The sequence below is a fragment of the Triticum dicoccoides genome, chromosome 3B (genome assembly GCF_002162155.2).
Source record: "Triticum dicoccoides isolate Atlit2015 ecotype Zavitan chromosome 3B, WEW_v2.0, whole genome shotgun sequence".
Taxonomy (NCBI): Eukaryota; Viridiplantae; Streptophyta; class Magnoliopsida; order Poales; family Poaceae; genus Triticum; species Triticum dicoccoides.
In genome coordinates this window covers 452,733,586-452,748,500 of record NC_041385.1, presented here as the reverse complement: position 1 = coordinate 452,748,500, position 14,915 = coordinate 452,733,586, and the positions used below count along the sequence as shown (strand labels likewise).

Below are 14,915 nucleotides of genomic sequence, written 5' to 3'. Positions count from 1 at the left end.
GGTGGCAATGCTATCCCCGAGGGCCCCCGTCCCGCCTAACTTGGAGCGGTTGACCACGAGATCTAGCCCTTTGACTTTCCACTAGCGGGTTTTAACCAGTGGTCCTCTCCACCCAGTTGTGTTAGGTCAACCCATAGGAACACCTGGGAGCAACATCCGGGCCAAACCCACAGCTACATCACCTCCGTGTAGACCCGACGCATCCGTTTTCCCCCTCCAAGTGCCGGCGGCAGCGCAGTCCGTGAGGGGGGGCACACCCGGGAGACGCGTAACGCCTCTTCACACATGCCACCACACCTCCCGGCATGTATGAGGGCCGGTGCGACGCTCCGATGGCATTGCTACCTCCCAGGGGGGGCGTCTCGCCTAACCCTGGAGCGGTTGACCACGAGATCTAGCCTTTGGACTTCCCACGGACGGTTTTTGACCAGTGGACCTCTCCACCCTGTTGTGTTAGGTCAGCCCATACAAACACTTGGGAGCAACATCCGGGCCAAACCCACAGCAAGATCCCGTCCCTGTAGACCCGACGCGTCCGTTTTCCCCCTCCAGGTGCCGCCGGCGGTGCCGTCCCTGAGTGGGGACACACCCCGGAGATGCGTGCCGCCTCTTCAGACATGCCACCACACCAACCGGTTGTGGTAGATCAACCCATATACAGAAACACTTGGGAGCAACATCCCCTCCGTATAGACCCGATGCGGCTGTTTCCCCACTCCAGGTGCCGACCGGCGTCGGCACCATCCGTGAGGGGGGTCACACCCCTTCGTATAGAATCGAGAAAATGTATGTATGCTTATATATATTAACAAATGCTACATGTAAGTTAGTCAAATAATAATACGTAAAAAACATAAAAATATAGCTATGCAAAAAAATGAAAAATAAATAGACATGCCGACAGCTACCAGGGCAGATGGACGGCGTGGTGCGGATCGATGACGTGTCATTTATGCCGACGGCAGCCGTCGGCGTAGGCCTTGGTTGGTGCGCTTTGGATCGATGATGTGGCACCCGTATCTATGCCGACGGCCGCCCGTCTCGGTCGTCGGCATAGATCCGACGCCGTTAGCCGCCTGTCACGGGCGTGGTCGCTAGGCCCGCAGCTATGCCAACAGCCCATATATGCCGACGGCAGGCATAGATCTGGCTAAGCCGACGGCCGTTCTTTCCCGACGGGGGCCGTCGGCGTATACTGGAATAGCCCGACGGCCGTTATACGCCGACAGCCTAGGGCCAGCTGTCGGCATAGTCTGGAAGAGGCCGACGGTGGCCGTCGGCATATATTTGGCCGTCGGCTTAGAGCCCTGTTCCGGTAGTGTGCGTGAGTTATCTTCGTCTTCTTTTGTCCATGACCATGAGCCCCGATACACGTACGATGAATTTTCGGACTATGGGCGTACAACAGTAGTCCATCACCCTTGGATCAAGTGGGCAGATCAATATTGGATGCAGGATTTTACTAACGTACAGAGACCGTATACGCAAAGCGAAACTGATTATACATTTCCTGCGTCTGTAAGAGTAACTCCAACGGGTCGACACAAACGGATGGTGTTTTTGTCCGCCTTTTGTCCGTTTCGATCGGTCGCCCGCCCGGCAACCGTCCTCTTTTAGATTTGGATCGGCAGTGCGTCCAACGCGCCGTGCCAGCGGCCATGTCGTCGCCCTCGTTTTGGCGCTCCAGCGCGCTGGAAAGGTTCATGCGCGCGGGGGGAAATCGGCCTAGCTCGCGCTAGTTTTGGCGCTCCCGAGCGCGGGAAAGGTTCGCGCGCTCGTTTTGGCGCGTCGCGGCTAGCGCTCGTTATAAGAAGGCGCTCCCTCCATACTCAGTCCGCCGCCCACTCGTCTCGCCCCCTCTCACTAGCCTCGCTGCCTCTGCGCCACCATGTCGATGCGCCGCCTCGCCGCTTCGGATTTTCGCGGAGTCCGCGAGCGCCCCTCTGTCACCTTCTCTGTCGAGATCTTGTTTGGCGAGAAACGCCTCATCCTCAACACCTTCGACACCGCAGAGCAGGCGGCCCGCGCGTATAACGCGGCGGCGTGGCGCCTCCGGCGGCCTAGTCGGGCGATGAATTTTCCCAACGTGTCGAGCCAGCGGGCGCATGATCTGGCGCCTCTCCCGCGGCTTTTCACCGATGAGGATCGTCGCGACCACCGGAGGCGGCAGCGTCGCCTCGCCATCGCCGAGATGGACGTGGAAGCCTGGGTGGTGTGGCGCGAACGCTTCCCGCACGACATCGTCAATGAGCGTCAGTTCTACGAGCAAAGGAGGACGGAGAGGGAGGCAACGAGGACGGAGCGAGCCGCCTATCGGGAGGACAAGCGTGCACGGAAGCAGGTTGCTCAGTTGAGATTGAAGCTGCGAGAAACATCGGGGTGGGACTTCGAGGACGAGCAGGCTGCTGACGCCTACATTCAGACGTTGGAGGAGGACATTACCGAGTCGGAGTCGAAAACCGATGAGTAGTTGATTTTTTTTATCTGTGTATGCAAGAACTATCTATGTATCCTTTTTCATCGGAAAAAATGACCGGCGACGTCGGCGACGAAGCAGGCGGTGGAGGGTGTGCGCCACAGACCAGTGGGTCCGGGAAGGAGAGAGGGCGAGCGTGCGCGCGTCCGTCTTGTGTCCGCCCCGATGCAAATCAGGCTCAAAAATGGGCCGGAAATGGGTCGGCAGGCGGACAAAAGCGGACGCGCGTCCGTTTGGAACGGCGCGTTGAGCCGACTTTTCTGTCCGCCGACCTAAACAGACGACGGCGAACGAAATGGGTCATCCCATTGGAGTTGCTCTAAACGAACTGTATGAAGTAAGTTGGACAATTATTTGAGGAGTAGAGTATATAAAAGGAGCAGGATGGACCGCAGGCGTCACGTCGTGCATTGATTAGCTTAGCTTGAACAAACTGGTTGGACAGAGGCATGTAGGAGTAGCTTTGAACGCAAGGGAAGTCAAGACCACCGTTATAACTCCGCTCCGCAACGGCCATCGCACCGTTGCATACTTCCAAACGACATGGCAGGCCGGCTGCTCTGCTAGAAAGGAAGGTCGGTCTCGCATATATCGCACTTCTTGACCGGCCCGGCCAATCTGACTCTGACTCTGACTCTGCTCTGAGTCATGCCAAAAGAAGAGAAAATACCAGTGGGATCGAGACCCGAGAAGATCGAGATGGACGTACGTATATCTCTGCTACGGTCAAGCACGTAGGGGGTATGTCTTTCCCCTTGGTCGTCCATAATGGTACTATGACTCTCGTGCTGCTGCAGAGGTATGTGATCGCAGCACGGAAGCATATGCAAAGCTACCACATATATATAATAAATAAATATATAAATGGATTCATTAGACGTGAGAAGACACGTGCATTAACTATCCGGACGGTGTTGCATTGCGAGAGGAAGCTGGATTGCTAAGCCATCTGCGAAAGCGACGTCACCTTTGTTGAGCGATCCACGACCACGATAGATAATAATCCATCCATCCATCCGTTGGTTTCGTTTCAGGTTGCAGCCTTGAGGAAGACTCAAAGTGGCCACCACCACGACGCCATCGGCCGCGGTACCGTCCCGGACGAGCTTAATTGCGAGCGGCCGTGCGATGCGATGGCTCCGTCACAGCAGTAGCCAGAAGCACAAACATATTATCATCTCCCACCCAAGGACGATCGTTCTGTGATACTCCCGGAAAGCGAAACAAAGGAAGGAAGTTGGGAAGAGAAGGAAAAAACAGAAAGCCGAGAGAAACGTTTGCTGTCGCTGGGCTCATCGAGAAGATGTTGGCCGTCTTCGTCGTACGGCGAGGCACATCGAACGTCCGATTCGACGACGCGTACGTCATCAGATCAGATCAGATCCCCTGGAAGCTGCAAAAACGTTGCCAGGCTACTGGATTCTGGACGATCTACTCAGCTAGCAGTCAATCAGTCGAGCCGTGCGTCGTTTCTCCGGTGGCGACGGTGCAGCGGCGAGACTTTTCACCGTTGGCGGTGACAGGGAGTGAACCGCGCCGATGGGCCTGCGGCAACGGCGATCGGCACCGAGCCACGACTGGATCGAAAAAGACGGATGGTGGTTATCGATAGCAGCGAGCGGTTAACATCTGCCCCGGCTCAACAATAAGATTATGATTTGACCTGCGCCGGAGTCGCCGTCAGAGTTCGGAAAGCTCCAGCGCGAGGCCAGACCTGAAACTGTTCATTCTATCTCTCTGAAGTGAAACCATTCAGGTGTCCTTTTTTATTTCGAGGGTGCGGGATTTGCTCGGGATAGGCACCGGAAAAAGCGCTTCCGTTTTAGAGACTATACCACTAACACGTTACTGAGCCGGGGGCAGCACACGAGGGTTCGGGAGGAGCTTGTTACTTGTTACTCCTAGATTTGAGCCAGACAGCGACACCTTACTAACCCCCTTCAGCGTCACCAGTGTTTCACAGCAAAAGCAATTCCTGCATTCAGGCCTGGTGGTTTTGCGAAGTTTAATGACTTCTAACAACGGGAAAAATTTAGGTCGAGAAGGATAACGGGCGATGCCTAACAATAGAAAAATGCTATGGCATAACAGGGAATGGCTATAAAAACAACAGACCTAGAACTCCTGAACCAGCGATTCTGTTTCTGCGGAGGACGGCGCTAGGAATGCCATTTTCTCTTATTTCCTCTACCATAACTTGACAAGGGGCTACAAATATATATAGATACCCGAGATAAATGAACCGAACGAGGAGATTGAAGCTTAACAGCTCACATTATTGCTGATGAATAGGGCTAAAGTCACCGTTTCTACGGTTATTCATCTTGCACAGATTCTAGAAGGCTCATCACAGTTTTCCTGTCAGGCATGCTGGGAATGGCTCCCTTCACTCGAACACACAGTGAGGCGGCGGCAGCTGAAATTCAAGAAAATTAAAAACCTCAAATCAACATGTCAACAATACTAGATCAGAACCAAGATTTGACTGGAGGGTGCTTTTTAGTACCAGCAAATTTCATGCACTCTTTCTTTGGCTTCCCCTCCACCAGAGCTACAGCAAAAGCTGAGGTGAAGGTGTCACCAGCGCCGGTGGTGTCTACCACTTCTGCGGCAGGTATTATCGCCTGCCTAATTGGTTCCTCTCCCTCGACAAACAGAGCAGATCCTTGTGATCCAAGTTTAACCAAAACTTCTTTCACACCCTGCATGCAGGAAATAGCATCAATGTCCTCCTACCTTATGGTTAATGCATTCAGAGCTTCCGTCGAAGATTTAAATAGCAATGCATCTCGCCGATGGAATATATCAAGTGGAAACTGCTAAACTTTATAGCAAACAAAAAAGTACAATTCCAACAAGTTCTAGTAAAGAAACCGCAATAAGGTAAATAGAAACAGGGAATTGACAGGAAAACAATTAGTTGTAAATCAAATCCTCGTACTGGCAGCTTAAAGTGGACTATGAAGCCCATATACTGTTAAAATGTGGTAATGGAAAGCCATGAAGTGGGAATAGGGGCAACTGCTATCAAACCTATAACAACGCACAGTTCTGCAACTTCATTGCTTTGTGACTACGTAATAAGAAGGAAATATATTAATTATTACGCTATACTTCTTTTCTTACTTCAATATCCTGACAAATTGCCTTAAAATTATGGCTATGGACACACAACGAGCAATTTGACTTATCTATGCATCAGACCAGACAGTGTTAAAGAAAAAACATCAGACGCTATTTGTCTGATTCTCCAATGAATGAAGCACATATATTTCGTGTGCCAACCTTGATTCTGAACTTCTGGCGAATGGCCGCACTGTGATCAGATGCTGCTGTTATTTTTTCGATTGTGCTAGTCAAATCAAAATAACTCATGTATGCGCTGCTGTTTTGTTAGAGGTAAAAAAAAAACACTTTCACCAAATTCACTTGTACACATACAAAAAAAGCAGCAGAGCAGACCAGAATTATTACAACTAAATATCGTAGGGCCATTCCTCAGTGCTTACTGTGTACCAGGGGAGGGCCATGCCCCCTTCAACACGTCGCTGAATACAAGAAATTTAACTAATTATGCTCTTTCTTGTGTGCTTAGTTTGTAATTCTCTTAAGGCCGCACTTGGAATCTCGTTTTCCAGCCGATATACACCCGTAAAATAAACCCCCGTAAAACAAACCGGTGGACGGCTGACCGCGCGCTTGGAACTACGTTTCAGCGACGAAATATTTACGCCGGTTTCCACAAATACACCTGGAATGGGCTCGTATCTGATACACCCCGCTGCCCATCCGATTTAAAAATACAGCTCCTCCTTCGGTGTCGGGGTATATAGTTGGAGACCGGTAAGATACAAGTGTGAAAATTTACAAGTGTAGGAATGATCCAGCAATCCAATCGGGGCCTAAAGCTGGTCCCCACTGCAATTCACGTAAAGTACTTGTTGGACCACTATAAATGACTACAGGAGCTTGCTGAAACATAATCATTTGTGTAACTAGCAGCCAAAGTGGAATATGACCATATACTGTTGAAACATGGTAATGGAAAGCCATGAAGTGGGGGAATAGGGGCAAATGCTATCAACATATAACAACACAGACGTCTGCAACTTCATCGCATTGTGACTGTAAAAAGGAAGAAAATGTGGCTATGGACACACAAGAATCCTGACAAATTACACTGCCTGCCATAAAATTGTGGCTATGGACACACAAGAAGCAATTAGACTCATCTATGCTATGGCATCAGACCAGACAGCATCAAACAAAAATCATCGGATACTATTTTTCCGATTTCCCAATGAATTAAGCACAGAGACTTCATGGGCCAACCTTGATCATGAACACATTCTGAACTTTTGGCGAATGGCCATTCTATGATCAGATGCTGTTGTTATTTTTCAGATTGTACTTTTTTTTTGCGAGGATTTTTCAGATCGTACTACCAATGTTATCTACAAGCCACTGCCATGGGATTGGCATTCAAATCAAAATAGCATACGTACACTCTGCCGTTTTGTTAGAGATTAAAAAAATCCGCTTTCACCAAACTCACTTGTACAAATGCAAGAATTATTACAACAACATAGCTTAGGGCCATTCCTCATGCTTAGTGCATACCAGGGAGGGCCATGCCCCCTCCAACACATCGCTGAGGACAAGAAATTTAACTGATTATTCTCTTTCCTGTGTGCTTAATTTGTAATTCGCTTCAAGCTGCTCCCCACTGCCATTCACGAAAAGTACTTGTTGGACCACTATCATAGAGCAGCCAAAGTGTACAAAACTACTTTCGCAAAAAAAAAAGTGTACAAAACTATAAATGACTTCAGGAGCTTCCTGAATTATAATCATTGTGTAACTAGCAGCCGATTTGCAGGTAGGAACTAAAGATCGAAAGTTTGTAGAGTTTTGCAAATCGCAAAATTCACTTGTACGTAGACTTGGACAGCACGTAGGAGTGTTGACTTGAAAACTTGTACAGAACAGTAAGAGTCAACACTCCTAATAGGTGTACAAAACACACGTACACAGACCTACACGAAGGGAGAATGGAAGGAAAGCCACACATTCTTTAGAGATGGCTATTATCAGATAAATGCCATAACACAACATCATTAATTGACGTTTCTTAAATAAAGATATTAAGACCCAGTCGTGGCTAATCAAAAGAAACAAAAGAGCAACAATTAGAAGTTATAATTGAATATAGAAGAAATGCAGAGAAACAAACTACATAAAGAAAACTGATTTAGACAACTCACCATTTTATGGCATGCTCCTGCAGCCTGGCTGATTTGTTCAAAAGTCTCTGTAGGCATCCCAGTCAAACGTGCTAGCTCTGTCTCATTTGGACTAAAAATATCCACCAGTTCGAGTAGTTCTCTGGGGACAGGAGCATCCATTCCACCTGCATCCAAGATAACAGGCACACCTGCGCCTTTTGCAGCCTGAAAACAAAAGTTTTAAATTTTGTTACAAAAGAACCCCTGAAACCTTAGCATGCATAAAAGGCAAAGACACAAGGTGGTTCCTGCATTTCAGACAACCTATTTTACGGAAGTTTGAAATTTGTCAAAAAAGAACCCCTGTAATCTTAACATAAATAAAAGGAAAAGATACGAGGTGGTTCCAGCATTTCCAATCTACTTTACACAGTTGTATGGATACACAACAGATAAAAACCATAATCAAGACTAGACTTGCTCTGGCACAACCTTAAAAATTCAGTTATATAAGGATGTCAACATGAAGTACTAATATTTGGCAAACAGGGTAATTGATCTGAACGGAATCTAAAGATCATTAGCTAGAAAAGACAGAACACATTATGACACATTTAATGCGATTTTGCAATCACATAAACCTGCATGGAAGCATGCTCGAGGTATCAAGAACTAGAAATAAAACTATCCTTCCATCTGCGACACTAACTCTTTTCCTGGAGGCTTTTCTCCAAGGACTCAATCACACAGGCAAAGAGACCATTACATTCAGAGTTCAGACTGAAATGGAAGCAACTGAAACAAATGACAAGCTGCTTCATTTTATATCTGAAGTCACGATACATGACTGTAGTTTCTTTTGAATTCCAGTAACATAGGCCACCTACCCCTTAGCAGATATATATTAGACAATACCTAAAAGCTACATATCCAGTTGCATAACTTGGACAGCACATAAGCCACACATCAAGGTTCTACTAAACGCAATTAGAAGACTACCTTCCAATATGGGAAGACATACAAAGTTAAAATCAAAGACTACGCATTTCCCATTAAAACAGACACACACAACTGAGTTTCTCCAAAATTTGCTACCTTCACATGATAGTGAGCTGTCCTCTCCATGGCCAGATTAGTATCGAACCCTTATTGATGAGACATTGGTTCTTCTTACAGCAGCAAGCCTTAGCTCTTTTGCCTCTATGGAGTTCTGTGAAACAGATTAGATATTTGGATGCTCCTTCCACTTGCCCACAACCTCTAATTAGCAAAAATCAGAGCCGGCTGAATGGTTTAGGGCCAAAGTAAATATTGTAAAACACCGTATGCATAAGTCGGTACAAAGGGCCGTGTGGAAATAAAAATTCACACTGAGTTAAGCTTCCACTTTCCTCAGATTCCACTTCAAAAACTTGTTATGTCAGAGGGTCTGGGCTGACCACAAACCAAGCCCAGGATGGCATTTAGCTCTTGCTGTGGGTCAGACCAAGTAATCAGTGGGTCAAACAAAAATAGGCCTTTGGCACCTCCAGGCCATGGAAAGCTAAATAAGCACTAACACGCAGCAACACACTGTAAAATCTAACCAGTGAATAAAGATGTCAGGCTGAAACTGTTTCTTTTTTTGTTCAAAATCAACACCAACACACACATTCTCATGCAAGACGTTAGAGATGCTATGGCGGGGGCCAAAGGCCTTAGTAGCATATGACCGTGAGTGTTTATTTGGTCGATGGTTGTAGTCTAGTTTTGTTCGGCGAGGGCTTATGTAGCAGGGTTGTCTTCTTAATATAAATCACGCACAGCTCTCCTGCGCATTCGAGAAAAAAAAAGCGATGTCCATAACAGATTGACAAAAGGAACCATGAAGTCGTGGATGGCAATTTGATTGCCCTTGCTGAACCATTAGGTGTTTAAGTAACAAGGAGCAATGTAAATGAGCATCAATGTAAGGTTCATTCCGATCAAAAAATTCGAACATAAAATAAATACTAATTTTAGTAGTAATTTCAGCTGTTCAGCAAGACAAGCACACAACACAAATTCACTTAAGCGAAAAAGGTGGGCATTGGACAGCAAGCACCTTCATTTTTTTACAACGAGATTTAGTGTAAAAATGTCCTATGGGCCAAATTCACTAAGGCCTCAATCCACTCTGGGGCAGGCACCCATGTGTAGCGCTTGTTTTGAGTTTTAGCCCTAGCTTCATTTCCGAAGCATTAACCCAGAAGTGCTAATATTCGGGCCAATGTATTATTTGCTAATCTAACTCGAGGTAAATTGGCACTGCTTCACTAAGGGTTGGGCGTAACCCCAACCCCCCTCCCCCCTACACACACTACTAAAGGGATGACGACCTTGGCAACATTCTGCCCCGAAATGCTCCTCAGTACATGCCTCGTGCGATGAGCCCCTACAAGGGCACACGTGCAGAGTCTGTGTACCTAGGGTTGATGTTTGGTAACATCTGTAGCACCCAGCCCATTAACAAATAGATGTGGTACTACGTGGGCGCCATTGCAATAGACGAAAATTAAATGAAATGGTTTCGCAGACATGACCGGTCCAATTGTTCGACCAATGAATATTCACAAACGAAACAAGAGATGGCAACACCACGGTGCTAGTAAAGCATGTGTGAGTACCCATGGCAAGTGCTCTAAAGTGGAACTACTCTTAGTGTCCTTTAAACGAGGATTGAGGAGAAAGTGCGGGACTGGAAAATCTTAGAAAGCATACCCAACAATAACAGAACGAAAATAACCTTATGGTTTCCATCTGTGCTATTAGTTTATTACAACAATAAACTTTTATTTCACGTTATCGTATATATTCCCTTAATAGTTGTACCATAGCCATGTTCACTCCATGATTACCAGGAACCGTTCAATGCTTTTACTTATTTTTTTCCTTAACCTTGTCATATTTTCATTTTGTTAGTTAATGAGGCTACCCAGCCTCACATTTTCTCTCCCGTTATATGAGAGAGGTAGTAGAGTAGTTACGCTGAGAGCATGGGTCATGGAGTGACACACATTTGACCAGCTCTGCAGCGTCGCTATCAACTGTTTCATTTCCAAATATCGTTAACTGTGTCACTTGTCAGAAATTATTTCCTATAATTTGCTTCCACTTCTGTCATTCATTTGCTAATCATCTTTTGAATCGAACTAACTAATAGTCTTAGAAGGCCTATTTGGAATTAGAAAACGTAGGAATAGGAGAAACACAGGATTAAGATGTCATGTGTTATGGAATTCTACAAGATCCCAGGGACACAGGAATTTTGCACGTAATGCCCTTTGGATGGTGTAAAGGAAAGTAACATGAGAATTTTGGAGGAATGAAGCGAGAGAGCATTGGACTTCTGAAAGGAAAACAAAATGACATTTGAGCTCATGTTAAGATTCATATGGAAGGGGGGGGATTGGATTGCATTCCATCGAATTTTTAGAACCTCAATCCTATGATCCAGATCGCCGTTATTGAAGAAATTCCTAAGCATTGAAATCCTGCAATAGTCCTATGAAAATCCCGCAACTTTAGCAATATTCCTATGAAGAGACCTAAAGTTCTTTATTTTATATCTTGTGCCGTCATTTTTGTACAAAGTACCGTAGTTTAAAATATGCTGGCCACTACATTTGGCAAATAAAAGAGACTGTATATTCCACTCAGGGAATATCTAAGTCATGTCAATGATCTATCACAAATTAGTATTGTTGCTCCTTTGATCCAGTTGAAGGCACCAGATCAGAATCGCAAACCAGAAAAGAGAACACATCAAAACATTCACAGGTCTAACTCAATCAAAAGAGCAAATTCCAACTAACTAAGAACATTCGACACATGAATTATTGCTTCACACCAGCACAAGCTACTGATCTGTGCTAATGCAACAAATACAAAATAACCTAGGATTTCGCTACAAATCAAACCTCAGATTTCTAGCATAGCAAATCGAACATGTTGTCGCAAGGATGGCAATTTCGCTTAGCAAGCATGGCAAATCCTTGCAATGTTCAGTTTTTTGCCAGGATTTGACATACTTGCTACAAGAAATTGTCAACCTCGCGACAACATAATTTGCCTTGAAAAACGTTGGATTTGCCATGCTTATAAATCTGACGTCAGATTTTTAACATTCCCGATAATCTAAGTTAACAACCACGATTGGTAGGAGCTTGGGTCCTACCTGGCCTGAACCGTAGGTTGTAGGGGTGGGAGGCTGGTTGGCGAGGAGATGGGTGCCGGCGGCGGCACGTCGGCGCCGTAGTTGCACGGGAGAAGGCGGCGGCTGAGAGGGAGATGGCGCAGGGGAGGAGGCTAGGGTTAGGTCACCCGGCTCCCTAAGGAAGCCGAGCAAATATGATTGCTTCTTGCTTGATTAGATTGATACATCTCCTCTCCTTATATAGAGAGGTTTACTTGACTCCCAAGCAAGCGACCCTTATCTCTATTTAACCCTAAGACTAACGGGTTATACCGCCAGCCCAGGCCCATTAGGCCATTACATACTCTAACACTACACCCCACCTGGACATGCAGCTTGTCCTCAAGCTGCAACCTAACCAACTGATAACCATGACTCGACGCAACACAAACCTAACACCTAAAAACAAGCCTTTTACATCTCGGCTTGTTTTATTACTCTCAACCTGAAATGGACTGGGACGCTTTATTTTGGACCCCTGAACATAAAGTGGACACCATCTGCACGCCGGACGTGCATGTGTACAGCCACCTGGATCCCATGGACACCATCTGGACAAAAGGAGTGCATGTGTATGGTCACATGGAAGTGGTCGCAAGAGCGACCAGCAGAGGCGCCCTCGCGGCGGCCGGCGGCGGAATGCAGTGGTGCTACGCGGTGCACTCCTGTCGGTGACACCATGCCTTCTCCCCGCCGGACGACTGTTGGTCTGCACCGCACAAAGAAGAGTGGAGGGCTTTCGATGGAGAATGATGAGGAGGGGTGCGCCTCCCCAACCGCCGATGTCGCAGACGTTGAGGTCGCTGCCCGCGGGGAAAACAGCATGCCCCCCGCCCGTGGGGGAAACCACATGCCCAAGATCCCTGACGCAGCGGACGAGATCGAGGTCCTTTGCGCAGCGAAGCGCAACTTGGAGGAGCTGCAGCTGCAGACCACGCATCTCCCGCACACGCCGACGCGCTAGGAGGCTGCGCGCTGCAGCCTGCAGCCTCACCGCCGCCGACACGTGACGGGTAGCGATCCAAGTTGGAAGCGGTGACGGTGACGGCGGAAACTTGATCTGTTGGATGGGGACGCCCTGGGACGGCGGCGGCGCTGATGGGAACGAGGTCGTCGCAGTCCCGTCGTAGGGCATCCCATACTGGTACGAGATGACCGGCGCCGGCGCCGGCGAGGGTAGCCGCTGTTGGTGTGGCGGCGGAGGAGGTGGCTGCTGGGGATGCAGCTGGGGCGCATAGGGCCCGACGAAGAAGGCCCTGATGCCCGCCACGGCCTGCCGTAATTCCAGGATTGCGGCTGTCATCTGCTCCGGGGTGAGCACGAGGGCGGACGGCGCCGGGGCAGAGGGTGCAATCGCCCCTGAGGACGCCAGCACACCCACTGCTGGCGCGCCTGTTGTGTGGGGTAGCAGCGCCGACGAAGACGCTGGTGGCGGCGGCGGGTGGGAAGAACTCGGTGGAGGGCTGGACATGATCGAACCCGGGAAGGCTCTGATACCAAACTGGTAGGAGCTTGGGTCCTACCTGGCCTGAACCGTAGGTTGTAGGGGTGGGAGGCTGGTTGGCGAGGAGATGGGCGCCGGCGGCGACGCGTCGGTGCCGTAGTTGCGCGGGAGAAGGCGGCGGCTGAGAGGGAGATGGCGCAGGGGAGGAGGCTAGGGTTAGGTCTCCCGGCTCCCTAAGCAAGCCGAGCAAATATGATTGCTTCTTGCTTGATTAGATTGTTACATCTCCTCTCCTTATATAGAGAGGTTTACTTGACCCCAAGCAAGCGACCCTTATCTCTAATTAACCCTAAGACTAACAGCTATACCGCAAGCCCAGGCCCATTAGGCCATTACGTACTCTAACAACGATATTGTTTTTCTCATCATGTGTCCTTACACTGCCAAGCCAGAAGCCATTAGCAAATCTCCAGAAGGACTATAGGAGTAGTAATCAACCAAATACTAAGTGAAAGCAATTACCCAAATGCACAAAAAGAATAGAACTTCAATGGAATCATGTCTTCATTATCGGAGAAAGAATTCCAACCCTCATAAAATTCATGTTTTTAGGAACCATAAAATTCAATCTAACGTGACGAACGCCTCAAAAGTGGGTATATGAGCGGAAAGGGTTAGAGCAACTACCTGAGCGACCTGAATGTTGACCCAATCGGGTATCTCCCGTTGCAGCAGTAGCACGCCGGCCTGCCGGATCAGGTCCAGGTCCTCCGGGTCGACCTCCGGTGCCCAGCCCTCCATGTTGGCGCCGCCAACGATGATGATGGAGTTCTGCCCGTCGGGCATGAGCATGACAACAGCGTGCCCCGAGGGCGCGCCGGGGGCGCGAGCGACGCGGTCGAGGCGGACGCCGCCGGCGTCCGCGAGTGCCCCCTCGAGGAGGCGCCCGTTGGCGTCGTCCCCCACGCGCGCCACGAGGTAGGTGGGCCCCAGCGCCAGCCGCCCCCCACAGGCAGCTTGATTGGCGCCCTTCCCGCCGGCGAGGCTGTGACCGGCACTCGCGGCAACCGTCTCGCCGACGAGCGGGAGACGGTCGACCTCGACGTAGATGTCCGCGTTGGCGGAGCCCACGACGACGATGGGCGGCGCATTGGCGGCGGAGAGAGAAGTGGAGGTGGGTTTGAGGGAGAAGGATATGTGACTGGGTTTGGGGTTAGATCCTGAGAGGAAAGCGGTGGCCGGAGTTGGCCCGGCGAGCGGGAGGCGGAGGCGCGCTTCGAGAGCCATGTGGGTTGAGAGAACGGCGGAGTCAACAGCAGTGTCTAGAGAGGAGTTGTTTCAGTTGAGATTACCGTGAGATAACGACGATGACTTGGCAAATTATTTTTTGGATCAGATTGCTTCTCTTTCCGAATTGCTAGATGGAGTACTTTGTTGGAAAAAAAGATACTACTCCCTCAGTTCAGAATAACTGACGCGGATGAAGAATTTGTAACAACAAAAATCCTGCAACGTGGCTCAATGTTCTTTTTCCGCGACGTATCTTTTCAAAGAGAT

At 48.6% G+C, this 14,915-nt stretch overlaps 1 protein-coding gene across 1 annotated transcript; it reads right to left on the bottom strand.

Moving 5' to 3' along the window:
• Positions 1 to 4,523: 4,523 nt before the first annotated feature.
• LOC119276476 (ribokinase-like) lies at positions 4,524 to 14,698 on the bottom strand. Its single transcript, XM_037557544.1, has 4 exons — positions 14,046 to 14,698; positions 7,741 to 7,926; positions 4,983 to 5,178; positions 4,524 to 4,892 (listed from the first exon to the last, which is right to left on the bottom strand). The coding sequence occupies exons 1-4, from the start codon at positions 14,643 to 14,645 to the stop codon at positions 4,792 to 4,794; spliced, it is 1,083 nt and encodes a 360-aa protein (XP_037413441.1). The 5' UTR covers positions 14,646 to 14,698; the 3' UTR covers positions 4,524 to 4,791.
• Between the last annotated feature and the right edge of the window lie 217 nt (positions 14,699 to 14,915).

Coding starts and splice junctions, on each gene's coding strand:
- LOC119276476 (XM_037557544.1), bottom strand. CDS start 14,645: ATGGCTCTCGAAGCGCGCCTCCGCCTCCCGCTCGCCGGGCCAACTCCG. Junction 7,927..14,045: donor TCAACATTCAGGTCGCTCAG/GTAGTTGCTCTA, acceptor TTTTGTTTTCAG/GCTGCAAAAGGCGCAGGTGT. Junction 4,893..4,982: donor AGAGTGCATGAAATTTGCTG/GTACTAAAAAGC, acceptor CTTGAATTTCAG/CTGCCGCCGCCTCACTGTGT.